The 25,203-nt window shown below is 43.3% G+C and overlaps 1 protein-coding gene across 1 annotated transcript; it reads right to left on the bottom strand.

The window, feature by feature from the left end:
* Nucleotides 1-361: 361 nt before the first annotated feature.
* LOC308371444 (tubby protein) lies at nt 362-16,811 on the bottom strand (the record flags this gene model as incomplete). Its single annotated transcript, XM_080846344.1, has 13 exons — nt 362-495; nt 1,603-1,774; nt 2,420-2,518; nt 3,197-3,305; nt 4,112-4,227; nt 6,504-6,671; nt 7,248-7,330; nt 7,762-7,959; nt 8,159-8,263; nt 9,240-9,368; nt 9,789-9,905; nt 10,738-10,858; nt 16,797-16,811. 13 exons carry the CDS (start codon nt 16,809-16,811, stop codon nt 362-364), a joined length of 1,566 nt encoding a protein of 521 aa, XP_080702470.1.
* Between the last annotated feature and the right edge of the window lie 8,392 nt (nt 16,812-25,203).

The raw sequence follows: 25,203 nt of genomic DNA, 5'->3' as shown, positions 1-25,203 counted from the left end.
TGAGAGATTGATGTAATCTGCCCAAACTCCATCTGAATTCAGCACAGGCATGTCAGTCCAATGGACATAAGATTCTGAGTCAGTGCGAAGTCCCTTAGCAACCCCAGTCACTGAAAACAGGGCATTAACTGGTTGACATAACCAGCAGAACTCCTGGTTACCTCTCTTTCCTCCATTGGTGAGAAAGGATGAGCATGTCCCCTTATGTCCACTAGGGGTCACTAGTGATCCATCTCATACATTTTTCTTGATCTTGGTGTGGAGCGTGCAGACCTGAGTTTAAAAGGGCTCTTCTACTGTGTGAGTTCAGGGTTAGGGGTTAGCTATGGAAACTGTGCATGGGTAGATGGGGGCGCCTGGCTCACTCGCAGCCTATCTTGCCATCAAAGCTGGAGAGGGCGATGGCAAAGGCCTGTACCGCGCACAGGGGGTAGTTATAATCCAGCGTGAAGGCGTCGTCTGCCACCCTCCCAAACTGCATTACAATGTAGTCCACTGCAAAACAAAACCGATTTATCAGTCATACCTCAACTCTACGTAGCACAGTAGCCATATTATGTTCAAAACAGTGTACTTAATCCGAGGCAGACTACTACAATGCTAACGGTTTTGGTCCAATTGGCAGGAAACGCTTATTAAATAAGTGTGACGATGCCTAAACAATTAATATTCATATAACTGAATAGCTGTTGTAAAACCAAAGTAGAATCACCTACACTGACAAAATGATATGGTCATCAACATTCAGAGAATAACTGTCATGGTGGACATGGTGGACACTGTCACACTGACTTTGGACATTGTGTTAGGTTACACTGGCATGGAATACTCTGTCAGAGTAAAACACAGTTTTATGAAGCTATTTATATGCTTAATTATAACACGGGTAGATGGAATCCACCATTCTGAGAGTTAGTTCCGGGGTGTGCTATATTCAACGGTATAGTAACTGTACGACCTGTTTACATCTACCTGAGCGTTCCATATCAGTGCGCACTCAAAAGGAAATATCTATCCAAGATGGCGGCGTGTTGTGGCTAATGTAGTGGGGAATGTTTCATGTGAATAAAGCTATCTATACGACTTTTTATATGTCTAAATTGACTCGGTTAGTTGTTTTTGTGCTACGCGAATGTTGCAGAGTATTGAAAGTCTTTACCGCTTAGACCAAAAACCCATTGAAACACACGTAGCTTTTGTGCTAGGTCTAACAGACGTGAAGTTCCCAATGCTATTTGTCTGTTGCATAGCAACAGCCACACAAAGGGGGACTATTTTCTCTTGGCTACTGAAATGCGATACACAACGTTTGGTGTTTACAACTTTTTTTGTGCTGAAAGGCAGCTTACTGTTTACTTTAATTGTACTTAATATTTATAAAGTCGCTGGCAACCGTGTTATAAAAGCAATAAGGTACTCGAGTCAGTACGGTATCGTCAATAATGTACTTGTTCGAGGGTTTGCCGGCCCTCCGCTGCGCGTCGGGCCTAACAACTCCCTCGAACAAGTACATTATTGACGATACCGTACTGCCTCTCGAACCTTATTGCTTAAGTATATAACATCCAAATAAATATGTACGGTATATGAAGTTGTCCTTACCGTCTTTATTGTGGACGATCTGGAAGTTCTTGATGGAGGCCTGAGTGACGCGTCCGTTGAAGTTGAGAACGTGAGAAGCCGTCTCGTCGTTCCACACCGGTGTCTTGTTGTGGAGCTCAATCATGTTGTCCGTGTTCCGGTTCTGGTGTCGAATTATTAAGCCATCGTTATCCTGGCGTTAAGGGAGAGAGAAAGCCGAGTCATGTTAAGCCTCGTGCCAGGCCACGCCTCAAGCACACGCTCTGTACATGTGGTGTTCTCATACACACAGACACTGACTCAGCAAACCATACACCAATCACAGGTGCTGTGTCCAATACTGAGACTTTTATATCAAAATGCATCTTAATCAGCTGTGTGAGTGTGTATGTGTGTGTATCTTACAAGATCTCATAGGATCCAGCATGGAGCCGGTAATCTCATTCATACTGTAGTTTGTGTGTGTGTGTGTGTGTGTGTGTACTTTAGGTGCTGTGTGTGAGTGTGTGTGTGTGTCTGTGTATGTGTGTGTGTGTGTGTGTGTGTGTGTGTGTGTGTGTGTGTATACTTTAGGTGCTGTGTGTGAGTGTGTGTGTGTGTGTGTCTGTGTGTGTGTGTGTGTGTGTGTGTTGTATACTTTAGGTGCTGTGTGTGAGTGTGTGTGTGTGTGTGTCTGTCTATGTGTGTGTGTGTGTGTGTGTGTGTGTGTATGTGTGTGTGTGTGTGTGTGTGTGTGTGTGTGTGTGTGTGTGTCTGTGTGTGTGTGTGTGTGTGTCTGTGTGTGTGTGTGTGTGTGTGTGTGTGTGTGTGTGTGTGTGTGTGTGTGTGTCTGTCTTACATGGCGTGGTCTGACGGGCGCGCGGCCTCCATCTTTGTCCATCCCGGGGACGAGGACGGTCATCCTTCTTGGTCCCTTCATCCCCAGCACGTTGGTCTCCTGAGGACACACACCACACGGCGTTCAGCACAAACCACTTCCTGGGCCCTTTACACACCGGGGGCCAGTGGACGTCCTGGACGTTTTTAGTGTATAACATCTGCCATATTTATTTATCTCTTGATCAAATAAACAAATTGATTGAATTGATAATCCTAACCCTTACCCTAACCCTAGAATAAAACACCTAGGTTCTGTAATACTATTCTAGTCTATGACCTACCCATAGTTGGGTCATACGCGTATCAGGTCAATGGCGTTTTTAGTGTATGACATCTGCCATATTTATAACATGGTTATGTCAGTCTAATGAAGCAGGGTTCAAAGGCAGTGTTACTGTAAGTTCAACGCTACAGTATGTTAAAGTAGCATTCCGGATCAATTGCTAATCGCTTACGATATGCTAGCGGCTAAAACGAACCAAATCTCTTGAAATAATGCTTCTTTAAAAGAGCATTTGAAAACCTGTAGAAGAACATATGACAAATGAAGTACAAACATGGTGCAGTTTGAAGCCATGTTTTTGAGGGGATAAGGTGCTTGTGAAACAGTAGAACAGTTTTCAGTTGAATTTAGAAAAAGTAAATAAATCAGCAAAAAAGGCGAGAAACTAAAACTTTGACTCAGCCATGGATTTATGCAAGCTCCACTTCAAAGCATTACTACACATTCACTTACGTAAACAATGGCAGCCAGCTCTTGCCGAGCATTGGACAGGTCTGGTAGCGCTCTGTCTGGATGCAAGGCGTTGTCAAACACGGTGTATTTGGTTCCCATGGTGTTGGATCTGAAGATGAACAGGAAGCAGACAGGTCAGACACTGACCTTCACAGCAATACATGTGGTCCATTGATTCACAGCATACAATGAAATGTGTTCTCATAAACTTTAAAACCGGGTTTTAATGATGTTAATAATTCTATGATATTGAGTGTAAATGAATACATACAATTTGGAATGAAATTCGTAGGTCATATACCAGTGGATGTAGGTCAATTAACAGAATTATTTATACCCCTGTCACTGTGAGTAAATGTCTGTTTGTAAATGTATGAGACAAGAAGAAACCCACATTTCCCTGGTGGGTTATTGATAAAATAGCTCACACCGAACCTTGACCATATTCTTATTGGCTGTTATACACTGTTAAATCTAGTATACATATCTAGTCTCTGACCTTAGTTTTATTCAAACGCTGTTAAATCTAGTATACATATCTAGTCTCTGACCTTAGTCTTATTCAAACGCTGTTAAAATAAGTGTACATGTCTAGTCTCTGACCTTAGTCTCATTCAAACGCTGTTAAATCTAGTATACATGTCTAGTCTCTGACCTTAGTTTTATTCAAACGCTGTTTAATCTAGAATACATGTCTAGTCTCTGAACTTAGTCTTAATCCGATGCTGTTAAATCTAGTATAGATGTCTAGTCTCTGACCTTAGTTTTATTCAAACGCTGTAAAATCTAGTATACATGTCTAGTCTCTGACCTTAGTCTTAATCCAATGCTGTTAAATCTAGTATACATGTCTAGTCTCTGACCTTAGTTTTATTCAAACGCTGTTAAATCTAGTATACATGTCTAGTCTCTGACCTTAGCTTCCCAACGAAATTCTCGCCCCCTCGGGAGAGGTCGGTAGCGTCGATGGAGATCAGGTAGTTTGATGTCGTGCTCTTCTTCCTTTTCCTTCCCGCTAGTAAAAATACCTGCTGAAAAACACAAAAACACTCAGATGTGTTTGCACTCAGAAAAGAGAACTGTATGGTTCATGTCCTCCTGTGGGGAGTGAGTGGGTATCTCTGTATCACAACGGGTTCAGAGTGAGTGTGTGACTGTAGTAGTATGGACTCAGAGTGAGTGTGTGACTGTAGTAGTATGAACTCAGAGTGTGTGTGTGACAGTAGTATGGACTCAGAGTGAGTGTGTGACTGTAGTAGTATGGACTCAGAGTGAGTGTGTGTGTGACAGTAGTATGGACTCAGAGTGAGTATGTGAGTGACTATAGTAGTATGGACTCAGAGTGAGTGTGTGACAGTAGTATGGACTCAGAGTGAGTGTGTGACTGTAGTATGGACTCAGAGTGAGTGTGTGACTGTAGTAGTATGGACTCAGAGTGAGTGTGTGACTATAGTAGTATGGACTCAGAGTGAGTATGTGACTATAGTAGTATGGACTCAGAGTGAGTATGTGACAGTAGTAGTATGGACTCAGAGTGAGTGTGTGACTGTAGTAGTATGGACTCAGAGTGAGTATGTGACAGTAGTATGGACTCAGAGTGAGTATGTGACTGTAGTATGGACTCAGAGTGAGTATGTGACTGTAGTAGTATGGACTCAGAGTGAGTATGTGACAGTAGTAGTATGGACTCAGAGTGAGTATGTGACTATAGTAGTATGAACTCAGAGTGAGTATGTGACTGTAGTAGTATGGACTCAGAGTGAGTGTGTGTGTGACTGTAGTAGTATGGACTCAGAGTGTGTGTGTGACAGTAGTATGGACTCAGAGTGAGTATGTGACAGTAGTAGTATGGACTCAGAGTGAGTATGTGACAGTAGTATGGACTCAGAGTGAGTATGTGACTATAGTAGTATGAACTCAGAGTGAGTATGTGACTGTAGTAGTATGGACTCAGAGTGAGTATGTGACAGTAGTAGTATGGACTCAGAGTGAGTATGTGACTGTAGTAGTATGGACTCAGAGTGAGTATGTGACAGTAGTAGTATGGACTCAGAGTGAGTATGTGACTATAGTAGTATGAACTCAGAGTGAGTATGTGACTGTAGTAGTATGGACTCAGAGTGAGTGTGTGACTGTAGTAGTATGGACTCAGAGTGAGTATGTGACAGTAGTAGTATGGACTCAGAGTGTGTGTGTGACAGTAGTATGGACTCAGAGTGAGTATGTGACAGTAGTAGAATGGACTCAGAGTGAGTATGTGACTGTAGTAGTATGGACTCAGAGTGAGTATGTGACTGTAGTAGTATGGACTCAGAGTGAGTGTGTGACAGTAGTATGGACTCAGAGTGAGTATGTGACAGTAGTAGTATGAACTCAGAGTGAGTATGTGACTGTAGTATGGACTCAGAGTGAGTGTGTGACTATAGTAGTATGGACTCAGAGTGAGTGTGTGACAGTAGTAGTATGGACTCAGAGTGAGTGTGTGACTATAGTAGTATGGACTCAGAGTGAGTGTGTGAGTGTAGTAGTATGGACTCAGAGTGAGTGTGTGACTGTAGTAGTATGGACTCAGAGTGAGTGTGTGACTGTAGTAGTATGGACTCAGAGTGAGTGTGTGACTGTAGTAGTATGGACTCAGAGTGAGTGTGTGAGTGTAGTAGTATGGACTCAGAGTGAGTGTGTGACTGTAGTAGTATGGACTCAGAGTGAGTGTGTGACTGTAGTAGTATGGACTCAGAGTGAGTATGTGACAGTAGTATGGACTCAGAGTGAGTGTGTGGCTGTAGTAGTATGGACTCAGAGTGAGTGTGTGACTGTAGTAGTATGGACTCAGAGTGAGTATGTGACAGTAGTATGGACTCAGAGTGAGTGTGTGGCTGTAGTAGTATGGACTCAGAGTGAGTGTGTGACTGTAGTAGTATGGACTCAGAGTGAGTATGTGACAGTAGTATGGACTCAGAGTGAGTATGTGACAGTAGTAGTATGGACTCAGAGTGAGTATGTGACAGTAGTAGTATGGACTCAGAGTGAGTGTGTGACAGTAGTATGGACTCAGAGTGAGTATGTGACTGTAGTATGGACTCAGAGTGAGTATGTGACTATAGTAGTATGGACTCAGAGTGAGTATGTGACTGTAGTATGGACTCAGAGTGAGTATGTGACTATAGTAGTATGGACTCAGAGTGAGTGTGTGTGTGACTATAGTAGTATGGACTCAGAGTGAGTATGTGACTATAGTAGTATGGACTCAGAGTGAGTATGTGACTGTAGTAGTATGGACTCAGAGTGAGTATGTGACGAGGCTGACCTTCTGTTCGTTGTCCAGGTGGAGGTAGTAGGTGGGGTAAAAGCCACGGTCCATGCCTCGCTTGTCACGTGTCACCTTGCACTTCACCGTCACGCCTTGCTGGGCTGGTTGCAAGACAAACTCCTCCAGGTCATCAAACTCAATGGGGGGCGACGGTGCTCTCTCCTCCTGAAGAGAGAAGATGCTCATCAGCTCTTTTGGAAACATTTCGTTCACAAAGTGCTCCACTATTTTGCCACTTGTAAGGAATGAATGTGTCCTGCTTTGTGACTTGTGTGGCTATAATTGGCCCACATGTCACAAAATAATGTACACATTTCTCTAGCAGAGATTTTTGGACACCCAAATAAATGTCAATTACAAATATACCCTCCATTTCCAAGGTGTAACTTAAATTTGTAACATTAACAATTGGATAAGAAAAAAAAAACAGTCCAAATAAAAAACGAGATAGTCCAAATTGCTGATTGGAATGCTGAGTACAACAAATAGGGTGTGTGGAGATCAGACTCAACTGAGGGACGTCTGTGTGTGTTACTGGGAATACCCTTAAGCTTCCAAAGGTAAAGGAGTGACTACCACACTGAATTCCACAACAAAAAAAAACGTTCCTGGTGAAAGTGCTGTTCATAGCTGTCTCCCCTTTACCTATGGATTCTCAGACCAACGCACCCACCCATACTAAAGATAGGTATCAGTATCAAACTCCCCAAAATGACCCATACCCAGCGACACGTGTCAAACCTTTTTCCCTTTCTTCCCTTTGCCTTTCTTCTTTTTCGTGGTGACCTCTGACTCCGACTCCGAGTCACTCTCGTCCGCTTTGGCTGTGAGAGAGACCAATCAACCAATCAGAATAGCCCAAGGCCCACTTATCGCTAAGCACCTGGTAGTTCAACATTGTCCACAGGACCAACGTTAGCTTGCTGACATTAGCCTACTCAAAACCTATTTTGACCTAATGTAGGCAGATGAGACACATTTTAAAAAATATGCAATTTCTGACTGTTGTTTTTTAATGTTTTGTGGGTTGATTTGAACAAATGTGTCTGCCAAATATCATAAGAATAAACATAAACATTCAGAATGAGAAATACTCATGAAGAGAAACAAGAGGATACAGCCATGATCATCATAGCTTAATCATTCCTCTTGGCTAAAGTCACTCTCCTTCTTGCTTAACATCTGTTAGTTAAAAAACCAAAGCAGAAACATAAAGAAATAAAGATCCGGATGAATTAGCAAGAGATAAACTCACACTTTTTCTTGCTCTTCTTATCCTTCTCCTTGTCTTTGCTCTTATCCTTGTCCTTGTCTTTGTCCTTGTCTTTGCTTTTGTCTTTGTCTCCTCCCGTCTGGAACATGGACGCAGGATTGGCGTTGGAGCTGGACTTCTTTTTTGTCTTACTGGATTTGGTCTCGGGTTCACTTTCATCACTGCTCTCAGATTTGGCAGCTATAGTGTAGCACAGGAAAGAATGTACAGATTAGTAAAGTAAAGATCAGTAAACTTTACGCACAGCTTCGTGCAACTCAGGAGAGCAGGCTAACTCGCCCGAAGGCCAGCGTCCTCATAAGGTCATTCTGCGTCCTTTAAACTGAATTAAGCACGGCGTTCGAGGAATCTGGCTATAGTTCTAAATCACGGCTCTCACCTTTCTTCTTGCTCTTACTCTCCGGCTTGTCCCCGTTTATCTGAAACAGGGAGGCCGGCTCTTTCTTCTTGCTTTTTGATTTCCCCTTGTCTGAATCTTTGTCCTCTGAAACAAGAATGAGTTAATACGTTTTCAACTTACGGTGAAGGAAATTAATACAAATCAGAAAAACAATCATACAGACAGACAGAATACAAGATTACAGGTATTCTGAAAGACTAGAACAGTTATGAAGTGTGTGATAACTTGTAGAACACAAATTAATGTCTGAATTTTTGTTCACTGATAACCATTGTGTGCTTTCAATACTTTGAACAGTGAAGGAAGTAATCACTTAGGGCATTAAAGTGAACAAAAACTTGAGGACATCACATTGGCGACCATTGAGAATGACCATGTTTATAATACAGACGAGGGCTCTTTAACCCTGCGGGCTGGCGTTAAATAATGGGTCAGGCTATTTTTAATTAAAGTGGAGCAGGAGCTATTTCGAGCCTTATGGATGCTCAGTATTCTGGAAGTGATTACTGCTCTTTGGTCGGCTTATTTTTACCCCGCGACGTGCAGAAGCAGTGACTGGTTTCACTCCTCTTCTCATAACACCGTAAAATCAGCAGCCTAATCTCATTATGCTAGCTAGCTAGCAGAGTCTGGCGTGCACGGGCCCAAGAGACCCAGAAAGCCAGCCATAGACGAAAGGAGAGGAGAGGGAAGAGGGAAGAGGGGATGGAGAGGTGAGGGAGAGTGTGATGGGACAGTCGCACACTCATGAAAGGGCTTACACTGAGGGAACTCCAGCCAAGAGATAACAGGGACTTAAACACACACACACACACACACACACACACACACGGACAGACAGCAGCTCTCTAAATGGTCTGCCCTGATTATGTCATGTCAGAGGCTAGGGTGAACCACGACAGGTCTGGTCTGACTGAACCCTAACTGAGGAATTGCAAGGGTCCGCCTTCATAAAAGTCATGTCAATTAGAATTTCAGAGACTTTATCAAAAGTGTCCAAATATTATATATATTATATATATACTGAAAAATGTCAACTCCACCACAGCCCTTAGCCCACCTTTAGATTTAGGCTTCTTGTCCTTCTCCTTGGAGTCCTTCTCAGTGTCCTTTGAAGTCTTTTTCTTGGTCTTCTTCTGAGGAGACTCCTCTTCATCGTCACTGTCATCATCATCGTCGTCTGATAAACCTGTTTGACCAAGAGCAACAGTTAGGAGCAAGCCCTGTATCATGGTGTTCCTAAACCATATACTATAACAACATGACCATATATTATTACTATATAGCTAGCATACTTTATCAGTAGATAACAACGATGTGCTTTTTAACAAAGAGCAGCATTTCAATAACTTATATTTAGGCTTTGCTTTGCTACTTACAAGGGGTCATGATTAATGCTATTAAAAATAATAACAACAACAATTCAAATAATAATAAATCGCTAATAAGAAATTTGTTTTTTCTGTCATTAACTCCTAGAAGAACTTCACCAGTTGTCTGTCTTCTTATTTTATTGTCTGGTATGTTCATTTTCACCAGAATGATATGAGCTGCAAGTGTTTCTGCAGTCATCTGTACAAGTGTGGGACATGACAGTGTTCCTTCTTACCTTTTTTCTTCTTTGGTACACTCTTTGCTTTCTTTTTGGGTTCTGCCTTCTCTTTAGTCTCCGCTTTTTCCTTATCCTTTTCTTTTTCTGGCTTCTTTTTCTTCACTTTCTCTCCATCTTTTCCAAAGATAAAAAAGAAAAAAGTCATAAGTCAACGCATGGATGGATGTTATCATTACTGCTGAAAACAAGACAACTAATGCTAATGCTATGAACTGATTGTACAGTCAGCTAATGCTAATGCTAATGCTATGAACTGATTGTACAGTAGGCTAATGCTAATGCTATGAACGATTGTACAGTAGGCTAATGCTAATGCTATGAACTGATTGTACAGTCAACTAATGCTAATGCTATGAACTGATTGTACAGTAGGCTAATGCTAATGCTATGAACTGATTGTACAGTCAACTAATGCTAATGCTAATGCTATGAACTGATTGTACAGTTAACTAATACTAATGCTAATGCTATGAACTGATTGTACAGTCAACTAATGCTAATGCTATGAACTGATTGTACAGTCAACTGATGCTAATGCTAATGCTATGAACTGATTGTACAGTTAACTAATGCTAATGCTATGAACTGATTGTACAGTTAACTAATACTAATGCTAATGCTATGAACTGATTGTACAGTTAACTAATACTAATGCTAATGCTATGAACTGATTGTACAGTCAACTAATGCTAATGCTATGAACTGATTGTACAGTTAACTAATACTAATGCTAATGCTATGAACTGATTGTACAGTCAACTAATGCTAACGCTAATGCTATGAACTGATACAGTCAACCAATGGTGTGAACCGATTGTATACACAGTCAGACTATCCAGCCAGCCGTGTTGCCCAATGTTGACCCTTACGTTGAGTAACATTGACTTCTTCTAGTCAAATAGACAGAAACAGAAACGGTGTATCTGGGTAAAATTATAAGGCCTACTCTGGACGGCTGGACTCTCTGCAGTCAGATCTCCGTTCTTCTTGCTCTTGATCTTCTTGGGTTTGGCTTCTGTCCCGTTAGACTCGGCAGGCACGGACTCTGGCTTCTTCTTCTTTGGCTTCTATAGGATGGACGTGCGCTTCAGAGGACAGAACAAATGTAAGACTACAAAAACTACACCACACATATGAGAAATCTACGTAGAGCTAGTTTGTCTAGAGCTATGTATCAGAGAGATTGTAGAAGCTAGAGCTAGAATTTAAAAAGCAACAGAAATCCAGCGACTTACCATGTCAAATCCAAATGAGGAGCGAGAAGATTAAAATAAATATGTTAAGAGAAGTCAAGCACTTCTTTTATGTTTTCACAAGTTAACACTGTGTCATAGGAGAAACATAACTATGTCATACACAGCATGGTGCAGATGCCATTGACAAACACAAACAGTGGTCATGGCATTTCTACATCTATTGCCACTAGTTGTCACAACAGCTTATGACAGAACATGTCCCTTACCATGAGATATTGTGGTAATACTTCTGTATCTGGTGAACATGGATTAACTCATTGAAGAATGTACAGCCTCACTTAAAATGGCTGACAAGAGAGGCAAAACACCACAGAGGGAAAAGAGGTGGGGAGTGGACAGGAGAAATGACATCAGGCCAGAATCGAATGTGGTCGGGGCTACTGGTGGCGCCACAGTGCCCCCCACGGAGTTAGTTCTAATTGGCGATAAGGAATAACCATACGCAGATAGTTAGAAGAACTAGGTTCCTTTAAGGAAGATGGACCAGCGATTCATACTGGGTGATCATCCACTGACCATCTTCTGTTGTGGCTTTTAGTGACTGCAATAAATATTCAGATCTACACATCCAGCCTCTTGACTTCTGATTGTGATATTGCAAGTAATTTGCTCTTTTCTCTCCAACAATATTCATGACATGGTTTAGTCAGTCTTATGACATGGTTGTGTCAGTCTTATGACATGGTTGTGTCAGTCTTGTGACGGAGTGTTCAGAGTAAAGTGCTACACATTTCCAAACATGCATTAAAAGACAGCTTATACACTCTAACGAATGAATGAATTTCACAATTATTTGCCCATACTTTCATTTCACACTTTGAACCTTATGTCATGTAAACCTAAGTTGCATGCAGGTAGGCCATCAGTAGATCTGTAGTGAGCCTGACTGTTTTACATAACCTGCTCAAGGTTTGGCACTATACATTACTGCAGTCTAGTCCTGCACTGTACATTACTGCAGTCTTGCACTGCACTGCACATTACTGCAGTCTAGCGAGTCCTGCACTGCACATTACTGCAGTCTAGTCCTGCACTGTACATTACTGCAGTCTAGCGAGTCCTGCACTGCACATTACTGCAGTCTAGTGAGTCCTGCACTGTACATTACTGCAGTCTAGTCCTGCACTGAACATTACTGCAGTCTAGTCCTGCACTGTACATTACTGCAGTCTAGCGAGTCCTGCTCTGTACATTACTGCAGTCTAGTCCTGCACTGTACATTACTGCAGTCTTGCACTGCACTGCACATTACTGCAGTCTAGTCCTGCACTGTACATTACTGCAGTCTAGTGAGTCCTGCACTGTACATTACTGCAGTCTAGTCCTGCACTGTACATTACTGCAGTCTAGTGAGCCCTGCACTGTACATTACTGCAGTCTAGTGAGGCCTGCACTGTACATTACTGCAGTGTAGCGAGTCCTGCACTGCACATTACTGCAGTCTAGTGAGTCCTGCACTGAACATTACTGCAGTCTAGTCCTGCACTGCACATTACTGCAGTCTAGTGAGTCCTGCACTGTACATTACTGCAGTCTAGTCCTGCACTGTACATTACTGCAGTCTAGTCCTGCACTGTACATTACTGCAGTCTAGTGAGTCCTGCGCTGTACATGACTGCAGTCTAATGAGTCCTGCACTGTACATTACTGCAGTCTAACGAGTCCTGCACTGTACATTACTGCAGTCTAACGAGTCCTGCACTGTACATTACTGCAGTCTAATGAGTCCTGCACTGTACATTACTGCAGTCTAACGAGTCCTGCACTGTACATTACTGCAGTCTAACGAGTCCTGCACTGTACATTACTGCAGTCTAGCGAGTCCTGCACTGCAGTCTAGCGAGTCCTGCACTGTACATTACTGCAGTCTAGTGAGTCCTGCGCTGTACATTACTGCAGTCTAGTGAGTCCTGCACTGTACATTACTGCAGTCTAACGAGTCCTGCACTGTACATTACTGCAGTCTAACGAGTCCTGCACTGTACATTACTGCAGTCTAGTGAGTCCTGCACTGCAGTCTAGTGAGTCCTGCACTGTACATTACTGCAGTCTAGCGAGTCCTGCTCTGTACATTACTGCAGTCTAGTCCTGCACTGTACATTACTGCAGTCTAGTGAGTCCTTCACTGTACATTACTGCAGTCTAGCGAGTCCTGCACTGTAGATTACTGCAGTCTAGTCCTGCACTGTACATAACTGCAGTCTAGTCCTACACTGTACATTACTGCAGTCTAGTGAGTCCTGCACTGTACATTACTGCAGTCTAGTCCCTCACTGTACATTACTGCAGTCTAGTCCTGCTCTGTACATTACTGCAGTCTAGTCCTGCACTGTACATTACTGCAGTCTAGTCCCCTACTGTACATTACTGCAGTCTAGTCCTGCACTGTACATTACTGCAGTCTAGTGAGTCCTGCACTGTACATTACTGCAGTGTAGTCCTGCACTGAACATTACTGCAGTCTAGTCCTGCACTGTACATTACTGCAGTCTAGTCCTGCACTGCACATTACTGCAGTCTAGTCCTGCACTGTACATTACTGCAGTCTAGTCCCTCACTGTACATTACTGCAGTCTAGTCCTGCACTGTACATTACTGCAGTCTAGTCCTGCACTGTACATTACTGCAGTCTAGTGAGGCCTGCACTGTACATTACTGCAGTCTAGTGAGTCCTGCACTGTACATTACTGCAGTCTAGTCCTGCACTGTACATTACTGCAGTCTAGTGAGTCCTGCACTGTACATTACTGCAGTCTAGTCCTGCACTGTACATTACTGCAGTCTAGTCCTGCACTGTACATTACTGCAGTCTAGTGAGGCCTGCACTGTACATTACTGCAGTCTAGTGAGTCCTGCACTGCACATTACTGCAGTCTAGTCCTGCACTGTACATTACTGCAGTCTAGTGAGTCCTGCACTGTACATTACTGCAGTCTAGTCCTGCACTGCAGTCCAGTGAGTCATGCACTGTACACTACTGCAGTGTAGTGAGTCTAAAGTCTGTCTAAAGATGTTGATGTCCCATCTCTCATCTCGCTCCATTCACAAAAAGACAGGCTCCAGAGCCGCTGCGTTTGAGATGGATTTAGGATAGCTGCAGCCATGTGTTGTGTACTTTCATTCATGAATACTGATCTGCTTACCTGTGATTAATACAGTGTACTGCACAGGACAGTTATAATGCTATTTCCTGTGGTATCTCTGATAGCATTGCATGACAAACAGACTGACACCATTTTCAATACAGGTTATTTGAGTATTGGTGAGGTTATTTGCCCACCTATGCAAAGTCAACAACTTTGCATTTTGAAATATGCAAAGGTTATGGAGAACGCTATGAAAACTTGAGTCAATGAATGAACTGCAAAGGTCATACAAGCAGGTTACAGTTGTAAAGTAGGGGGTGGACTGGATTGAGTAGATAGACCATACAATCCATCCAACTCCATTCACATAAGACAAATAGTGAGCTAGACAGTTGCACAGCTTTTTTGAGCACATTGTGCAAGGATGCTCATTGCAGATTGCAGTGCATTGTGAATAAATCAAACTTGCAATTCAGTGATTGTGATATTGATACACCTAGCAAAATGCTAGACTATGAGTTAAATACTGAATGAAACAGGTCATTTCTATGGCATGCTTTCATGTCCATGATTTTTAGGGGGTATCTGACAGCAGAAACCAGTGGACCTGTTATTCTGCAGATGGACCTGATACAACTTGAGCCGGAGCCAGTAGTCTGCCTGGATTGGTATTCTTTGCTAACGGAATTCCTCGCTCATAGCATCTGAATTACCATGCTATATCTGTGTTATATGCTTGCAACACCTGCATCTTTTGCTAATAGCCTTGATGCAAAGGTAACTCTTGCTGAAAATAATAATATGAAAGATTATTTTTTATGTCTGAATCATTTAAAAAAAGTAAATCTAATGTTAATGTTGATTGGCATTGTTGTCAATTTCCTTGAATGTTAACTGTATGCTAGGTGGTCTTGATTTATTTGAAGAGTAAGCAAGTCTCCTGCTAATTTCAGCTAAGGAGTATAGTTGTTCTGTGTGCTGTCAATCTACAGTCTCCACATTTGTCTTCTGTCCTTGCCCATTACTGGACCAAGATGCTAAATAATCTCATGGATACATATCTTAAACGGAGGCAGGTCTATCAAACACAGACACCTTAGATCTTAGTCCTGTGTCTGTAAGATTATACCCACCACCCTTAGCCAAACTCAGGAACAGATATCATTAATGTCTTAATAAGGGTTTGAGCAACAGCATTTTTATGAAACTCAGTAGACTTTACAATCTTTACTAAATAGCAGCTGACGCGGACATATCCAGGCCTGAATCTCAGCATGAATGAACCTCTCAGTAGGCTACACCTGCTGTCACTCACAGTAGCTGACTATGGCACCATACTGGCATGGATCAATTCCTGACTTAGATGCTACTGGGGTCATTAAGCTGTGACCAATCTCTGACACGTGGATCAATGAAGTCCGTAGTCCGGCTATACTGCAGTTCACACAAGACGTGACAGCGGTCATCCAATTAGAAGGCCATCGCTATTTATAGCCTCGAGTCTCGACTGGGTTCCGGGGCCATGGCAGTGACTGTAACCCAGACGACGCCTGAGCACACTGCCCCTTCACCCACCGACTGCCCTCGCCACCCAGACTCCAGACCACACTGCCCGCTCACCGGCTGCCCTCGCCAGCCTAGGCTAGAAGCTGCAGATCCGTAGCTCAATTCACTTGAGTTTAAAATAAGAGTTAAAATATCACATCTCGGGACAAAGGGTCACCATTGTTCTTTTGTGAAAGCAAGGTATTTGCGATACCTACGGCATCGGAGTGATTCCCAGGGCCCTCGTATGATGCTAAAATGCATACCTTACCTGTCCTATTACATATTTTGGTGGAGACATATCCTAACACATGATGGGACACACTTTCAACCTTTGAGTAATTACCCAATGAAGAGGAGTGTTCTTAGCTGTGTCTTAAATCATTGTGATCCACTGACTCTTAAGCATCTGTGGGCAACAACCCAGCACCTCCTTCCTAGACTGTTACAACACACCAGAATACCACGCAACAGATAAGCCAAGCCATGGCATGCAATGGGTGAATGCCAACCTGTGCCAACTCACTATGAACTTAAACACTTAAGTAAAATATAGTCCTGCTTGAAGAACCATATGCTTTCTTCTGAGGGATTCTATTAACAATGCATAGATAATGCCTGAAAAAGTGTTAAGTAATTTGTTGGTTATTTGCTATCACAATACATTTCCACGCAGCCTATAGGGGGCAGTATCCCAATCCATCACTTACATAAGTTGTTACCCCATTTCTTGTCCATTGTGCCAAACCATTCATTATGCTGCAATTCTCACATGTAGTAGCCAGGACTGTGTATTGTGTGAACAGCGAGAGTAACATCTTTTTAAATGACCACACACTGAGAAACTGATTTTAGAATCTATAAACAACTTTGTGACACACAAGATGGCGTCACAAGATGATGCCATGGTATTATGAATGGTAACCACCTGTTGGGTCATCAAGACAAAATAAATATACCCGAAATCACACACAAATTTCATAAAGGGGGTTACTAGAACATAAAATGTTCTCACTACAATAGGCACCTAAACATATACAATCTCAAACTCAAAGCCTGAACCACAGCCATGACAACCTCACGACGTTCCTGTGACCCAGATACTTCAGAGGCTTTACCTTTTCTGTCGACATGGTCAGGCCTTGTCAATCGTAGCAAAACTAAGCAAGTCACCGTCAAATCCCCACCCAAAAAAGGGTCACATGAAAAAACGGATGCAGTGTCGTAGCCTTGAGAGAAGCTAGCCTGAACTGGACCGGTGAGAAAGTATACAAGCTTCACTCAATGAATTGCCATCAGCAGAAAGTTGCTAATAGGATTAGCACAGAAAGCCATCTGTTGGGGCGGACACAGCGACAGGATGAACCAAGACGGGGGGGGGGGGGGGGGGGTAGTAGAGTGTGAGGAAGCTCTCTGGGCCTCTCTGCACTGAGCTCCTTGCAGGAGTAAAATACCCCTCCTGCCAGGTCCCACTGAAGCACCAGCATGACACATGCTAGCTGGGAGAGAGCGGACAGGTGATAACCTACCCGAGGGTGATAGCCTACCTGAGGGTGATAGCCTACCTGAGGGTGATAACCTACCTGAGGGTGATAACCTACCTGAGGGTAAGAGCCTACCTGAGCAAGGCTGATACAGGTGATAACCTACCTGAGGGTTGTAGCCTACCTGAGGGTGATAACCTACCTGAGGGTAAGAGCCTACCTGAGCAAGGCTGATACAGGTGATAACCTACCTGAGGGTGATAGCCTACCTGAGGGTGATAGCCTACCTGAGCAAGGCTAGCCAATAAACAAAAACAAAATAGACAGAACGGAGAACATGGACACTGCATGGGTGCTCTAGACTTTGCATTTAAAATAACCTTTCTAGTGCTACTCTGAGAATTACACATTCTGTTTCATCAACCATTAGACCAAACTCTGTGTATTCTGCTAGAGGTTAACCCTACGCTCACTTAAATGATTTTTAAAAGGTTCCGTTTGCGCAAAGGTTAAGGTCAAGCAAGAGTACAGTGCATCATAGCCTCAATTATAAGTGTGGAGGATAAAGATGTCATTCTGATGGTTATATTCAAGATTGTCTGAAGAGGTTGCTATGGCGGACACATTACATTATTAGACTCATTGTGACAAAAGGGTTGCTATGGTGACAGAAGAGAAAGGGCCATGGTTGACACACTGACCTGTTGCTCTTTCTTTTGGAGGGAGGCACCATCTTGTCTGAAAATAAACAAACATGAAGGTGGACACCAGTGATTAAATCTCTATGGCAACCATGATGCACAACATGAACATTACAATGTGAACATTTCGTTTTTGGGTCAAAGTCTTTGAACAGACCACCACATAAAATATTAAATTCTTATCGCCATAAGAGTAGAGAGTTGGTTCAGTCAGATATATTCTCAGTCAGTGTGCATGTTCAAAGACTGTCATGGTTGCATTGTACCTCTGGCATTAGGTGCAGTGTAATGCCATACAGTAATTATAAATGAGTTACAGCAATTAGTTAAAGCTAGTTATAGCTAAAGTTATTACGTTATGTTTTCATCATTTAAAAGTTTTGCACCTCTTCAACCTATATTTCCTCCATTACCTTTCACATCCTATTGTGTATGTTGTGATATATAATGTATATGAAAATGCCTCAGTGACATGAATCTGTTCAAATCTATAGGCCTAGTGATCTTCAATCATGGTTACCTCCGCCAAGGAGGTTATGTTTTCGCCTCTGTATGTTTTTTTGTCTGTTTGTCAGCAGGATTGCGCAGAAACGCATGGACCGATTTCCATCAAACTCTGTGGGTAATATAATGGCAATAATTGATTAGATTTTCAGATGTCAAGGTCAAAGGTCAAGGTCACAAGGTGGAGGTTTGCATTCTCTGAATGCTCCCATTCTTGTTTTTCTATGGAACTAAAAAGGGTAAGTGAAGACATCTGCTGCTAGATTGTGCTGTATGCGCCAGTATAATTGCCTTATCACACAATGGTAAACTGAGACCTCATGCGCTGCTATATTGCTATCTTATGATCAAGTGTGATACTTCCTTGTTCCAACCCTCCCCTATTACTTGCGGGGCCTTTTGTTGACCCTGTGTGTTCCTGGAAGTGTAATTTGCCCAATCTCTTTTAGCCTTGGGCACTATGTCCAGCAGCTGGTGTTTCAGTGGCTCTCTCCAGTCGTCCCCGCGCCCTGTAGTCTGTCCCTGGAGGAGCTAAAGTGTGTCACCAGGGCGTCGGAAGGGCTAGGCAGGCTCTTGAATGTCATCCAGCTACTAACAATACAACTTTCCCTCACCACTGATCGGTTTGGCACCGACGTCCGCCCTTGACGCTGTGGAAAAACCAGGCCATGTATTTATAGTCATCGCTAAAAGCGTGAGCGCTCGGGCAACAACAGCTGAGGGACCTACTAGCCCCAGGGATTGGGTCTATCGCAGTGGTTCTTAACCTGGGTTTGATTGAACCCCAGGGGTTCGTTGAGTCACTCTCAGGGGTTCGGCAGGGGTCAAGACACACACAGTATAGCCTGGTTCACACTAGCAATGTTGTGCCGTTTTTATACATACCTACGTTTGAAGAAATCATATTTTATTTTTCAAATTACAAAGGGTTCGGTGAATGCACTGATGAAGTTTGCAGGGTTCAGTACCTCCAATAAGGTTAAGAACCACTGGTCTATCGGCCAGAAAAACGCTCTTTGTTGTTTCATGTCCAACACTGGACCATGACAGCTATGTCCGACGTGTGACAGTGAACATGACCTGACGTGAGATGATGCTTACTCACCTGTCCTCTGTCCAGACTTGTGTCAGGATGTCCTTTTGCAGAGGCATCTGGAAGCTGTAGAGCCCAACCCAGGTGGACAGTTAATGGTGAGGAGATGTGTAGAGAAAGGCTGTTCAACAGCAGCTGTGGGAATCATTATGGATGTCAATATGTAGTTTGATCACAAGTCCTCGGTCAGATAATTATCCTCAATACACTGCAATTGTACGGCACACTGTACAATTGCAGTTCTTCAAAGGTCAAGCCTTTCCCTAAACACACGTGAAAATAATAAAGATTAAAGTGAAATAATAATGAAATATCGACCGGTAAATGAGGTGTGTAGTCAGTAGGTGCATAGACAGATCTCCGCGTAGGCTCTTTCACAGCAGAAGTAGCGTCTCTCCCCTCATTCCCCTTCCTGCCTTCCCAAGAATAAAAACACAACGGGGGTCATTTAGTCTGTTGTCGTTAAACAGCAGAAAAGGGGCACGTGTTTGTACGAGTGATTAGATAAGTCTGAGCTGAACTATTTTCAAATCTCAAAAGTGCTAATTCAGGAGTAAATCCATGTCAGTGTTTGTCAGAGTGTTGCATCCTGAACTTTGTGTGCAGATTTGTACTAGCATTACGAAATTATTCAAAATTACGATAAAAAAAAAAAAAAAGCTCAACACAGTTTACGCAATTACGCATGTATACACCCTCACTGGCACACACACACACACACACACACACAAATACGCATGCGTACACATACCCTCACTGGCACACACTTACTCACACACAAACAAATATGCATGCGTACACATACCCTCACTGGCACACACATACACACACACACACACACACACACAAATACGCATGCGTACACCCTCACTGGCACACACACACACACCAACACAAATACGCATGCGTACACATACCCTCACTGGCACATACAGTAAAGCCACACGTGTGACTCACACAACTCATGACAGACGTACAGGCACACATACACACACACACTCACACAAGCACACACACACACACACACACACACACACACACAGTGCAAACATCTAATGGGACATGGTTCTCTAGGATGTATAACCTCCTCCCCTGACAGTAACGTTGTATCACAGTTGCACAGTTGTGTCCATACCTGTTGATCCTCGGTCCCAGAGAAATGGATGGTCTTTAGCTCACCGAACTAATATGAGCAAACTCACAGCAACCCTAGACTACCCCCAACCAGCATGGACAGGCTTATAGACATACTACACTCTCAGTCACCAACATGGGCGAGCTTATGGACACACTGAACCCAGCTTACACACTGCACCCCCCACCCCCAACCCTCCCTCCCTCCCTCCCTCCCACCTTCTTTTCATAATAGGATTTAGATCCTCGAAGAACTGCACACAGGTGCTGCTTTCCCCCCGCTCTGCAGAGAAACGGTGCGCGACCTTTCACCTTAGGCTGCTAAGCACTAATGTGGCGGCCATCTGGAGCTCTCCTCAATCTTGCTAATTAATGGAGTTCATTTTGTTGTTATGTTATTTTGCTTCAAAAAAAAAAAAATCTGGCTTTTAAAAATGAATTGTAGGACTGCATAGTTAGTAGCCATAATAGGGTGAGGGTGTGCCAGTGATTTCCGGGTGTAGTCTCCCAGTAACCAGTATGGGAAAACTTAAACACTTACACACTTGCACACCATCTGTAGTTCTCGTGCCTCTTGTTTATTCTCTCAAACACACACTAACTGTTTAAAAGTGAGTTTAGTAGCCTGCTGTCAAATTAGTGGACAGATCTTATAATCCAAGAGACACGTTTCAGGGAGATGAGCTTCCAAGAATTTAATTTTAAAAGCCACAGAGCCACAGAGGAAAAAACGTAATGCTGTGGTGATAAGTGATGCACTAATCATGTATTATTTATTATTTAGAGTTAGCTGTACGAAATGTTGTGGTTGTAAAAAGTGTAGTAATGCATAACATAATGTTAAAGAAGGACACAGATCTAAAAGAGTCAGCTGATAGTCTGGTGTTGTCATACATGTTTCTTTTCACGTAACTTTTTATGAATAAACGTACATATTAAACCAGCCTAGCAAAAACAGACAGGAATCCTTCAGACTGGAATAGGGAACCGGTGGCAGGATTACACACACACACACACACACACACACACACACACACACACACATACACACTCACACACACACGCATCACACACACACACACACTCACACACACACGCATCACACACACACACACACACGCGCATCACACACAGGCACGCATCACACACACACACACACACACACACACACATACACACACAGAATGAAAGAATGACACTGACCTCTCTTCCTCGAGGGAAATCTGGGAAAGGCAGCTTTCAACTCACTGCCTGTTGTTCCCTTACTTGGTGGAGCAACTGCAGAATATAGCCTTCTCTTTTTAATAGTTTGTATTAAATGAGTGACTAGACATCCTTGAAGATGAATTGATTTTAAGAAACATGTCAATGTTATATGTTATAGAGTTATAGTGTTATATGCTATTTTTGGTATATGTTACTTTGTTACCTGTATGCCGTTTACTGCTTAGATGTTGCTGGCCAAGTCTTAAGAATTTTGCTGTGCTGAATCAATTTGGTGCATGCGACAATAAACACTTTGACTTTGACATACTGGTTGACTTTTTCTGAATAATACACGCATATGTGGGTAGAACAAATCGATTATTTGGGCTTTCCCGAATAACATATGTGCATTCGGACGCATCCCTACCACACACACTCACACTTACTGTATCTCCCTCCTTAAGAGGTCAGGGTGCTTTGGAGGATGTGAATGTGGAGCCAGAATCAGTTTTGCAGTTTCACTTTTTGACCAGCAGATGTCACTGTTAGTCAAGCCAGAGGGGGCCAACCTCCGGGGCAGTGTCAGTAAAGACAACAGAGCTGAAGAAGTGACGGTGTCAAACAGGAAGTCTCACATACTGTAACCGTTTCTTCTCTCCACATCTGAGAGCAATAACGGCTCCAAAGGTCACCAAGGACACAATCCTGTGTGGTGGGTGGAAGTTCAGCATTCCCCGACGTGTGGGCCAAGAAGCGAAGCTGTGTAGATATGGTACAAAGTTTTGAAATTCTGGCAAAGTGATTGGGGACAATCTACTAATTCTTTTAATTCTTTTCACCCTAAAAAATTAGGTCCCATTAGAATCCTTGGATCAAGTCGAGTTTAACGCACCCTATGACATTTAATTCCACCATGTTGGATTTTCTGCCATAAGAGGATTTTATGAAAAAGTTTTAAACTTTCACCAAATTTGCTTCAGGTGACCTTCTGACAAAGCTTCATCGACACTATCATACAGATTTTAGATTTTCAAGAGGGTCCATCTGTCACAGCTAATCGAAATCAGCAGCAAAGCCGGCAAAGAGGAAGTGAGGTCATATCTTAGCAACACTTTGATGTCTCAAAACCAAATTTGCTACTTTTATTTTCAAAACCGATTGTCCGTTACAGCTTATCGAATTTTATGGCAAAGCCGCTAAACAGGAAGTGAGTTATTATCTTGGACAAAAATTTGAGCTCCTGATCTCACTCAACTTTAACCTGTTCCGTGCTGACTTCCACTCAACTTTAACCTGTTCCGTGCCGACTTCCACTCCCTCATTCTGAAGGGCAAACCACTGCTAAATGATCCAAAGTACTTAACTGAACATGCATGTAATGTTAGTGACAAACTGAACATGCTCTGTAGGGCTATTCATTATGGAAAATGTGGAAATAGCTGTGACTCCGGTAAACATAAAAGAACGCAACAGCTCATTATTTAGAGTATAATAGACTATGGTAAGGACATATGCATCACTCTATTGCAAAAAGTGTGTTGTGATCATACTGTGACAGAAACTTGACAAAAGCGAAGCCAGGTGGCTTTGTTATGTGTGTCAGCTCAACTCAGTTTAACTGTTGCAGTTTCCCTGTAGCTTAATAACATGTGTGCACCATTGACTCTGCAAAGGACATACTGATTGATGTTGAGTGACTATGGTAATGTAATGGTGACAGGTGCCTCTTTTCATTGATATATGTGCATTTTGTCACAATTTCCTGTGCACTACTGTCATTCCCTTGTCTCATGCAGTTACTGTTAGTGACCTGGTGCTGCTGTTGAACAATCACACTCTCTCTGTCTCTATGCCAACAGGTCTCTCCAGCTCTATCTCTATGCCAACAGGTCTCTCCAGCTCTATCTCTATGCCAACAGGTCTCTCCAGCTCTGTCTCTATGCCAACAGGTCTATCCAGCTCTGTCTCTATGCCAACAGGTCTCTTCAGCTCTATCTCTATGCCAACAGGTCTCTCCAGCTCTGTCTCTATGCCAACAGGTCTCTCCAGCTCTATCTATATGCCAACAGGTCTATCCAGCTCTGTCTCTATGCCAACAGGTCTATCCAGCTCTGTCTCTATGCCAAAAGGTCTCTCCAGCTCTGTCTCAGGTCTCTCCAGCTCTGTCTCTATGCCAACAGGTCTCTCCAGCTCTGTCTCTATGCCAACAGGTCTCTCCAGCTCTATCTCTATGCCAACAGGTCTCTCCAGCTCTGTCTCTATGCCAACAGGTCTCTCCAGCTCTGTCTCTATGCCAACAGGTCTCTCCAGCTCTATCTCTATGCCAACAGGTCTCTCCAGCTCTGTCTCTATGCCAAAAGGTCTCTCCAGCTCTATCTCTATGCCAACAGGTCTCTCCAGCTCTGTCTCTATGCCAACAGGTCTCTCCAGCTCTGTCTCTATGCCAACAGGTCTCTCCAGCTCTATCTCTATGCCAACAGGTCTCTCCAGCTCTGTCTCTATGCCAAAAGGTCTCTCCAGCTCTGTCTCAGGTCTCTCCAGCTCTTTCTCTATGCCAACAGGTCTCTCCAGCTCTATCTCTATGCCAACAGGTCTCTCCAGCTCTATCTCTATGCCAACAGGTCTCTCCAGCTCTGTCTCTATGCCAACAGGTCTATCCAGCTCTGTCTCTATGCCAACCGGTCTCTTCAGCTCTATCTCTATGCCAACAGGTCTCTCCAGCTCTGTCTCTATGCCAACAGGTCTCTCCAGCTCTATCTCTATGCCAACAGGTCTATCCAGCTCTGTCTCTATGCCAACAGGTCTATCCAGCTCTGTCTCTATGCCAAAAGGTCTCTCCAGCTCTGTCTCAGGTCTCTCCAGCTCTGTCTCTATGCCAACAGGTCTCTCCAGCTCTGTCTCTATGCCAACAGGTCTCTCCAGCTCTATCTCTATGCCAACAGGTCTCTCCAGCTCTGTCTCTATGCCAACAGGTCTCTCCAGCTCTGTCTCTATGCCAACAGGTCTCTCCAGCTCTATCTCTATGCCAACAGGTCTCTCCAGCTCTGTATGCCAAAAGGTCTCTCCAGCTCTGTCTCAGGTCTCTCCAGCTCTGTCTCTATGCCAACAGGTCTCTCCAGCTCTATCTCTATGCCAACAGGTCTCTCCAGCTCTGTCTCTATGCCAACAGGTCTCTCCAGCTCTATCTCTATGCCAACAGGTCCCTCCAGCTCTGTCTCTATGCCAACAGGTCTCTCCAGCTCTATCGCTATGCCAACAGGTCTCTCTGGCCCCACTCTATGTCTCTGCTCCTCTACATCTCTCTGTCTATCTGTATCTGCTTCTGTATGTCTCTCTAGCTCCGTCTCTATGTCTCTCTAGCTCTGTCTCTATGTCTCTCCAGCTCTGTCTCTATGTCTCTCCA

The sequence above is a fragment of the Sprattus sprattus genome, assembly GCF_963457725.1.
Source record: "Sprattus sprattus genome assembly, chromosome: 10".
Classification (NCBI taxonomy): Eukaryota; Metazoa; Chordata; class Actinopteri; order Clupeiformes; family Clupeidae; genus Sprattus; species Sprattus sprattus.
Note: the sequence above shows the minus strand (reverse complement) of the source record. Positions and strands in the feature narration are given on the sequence as shown.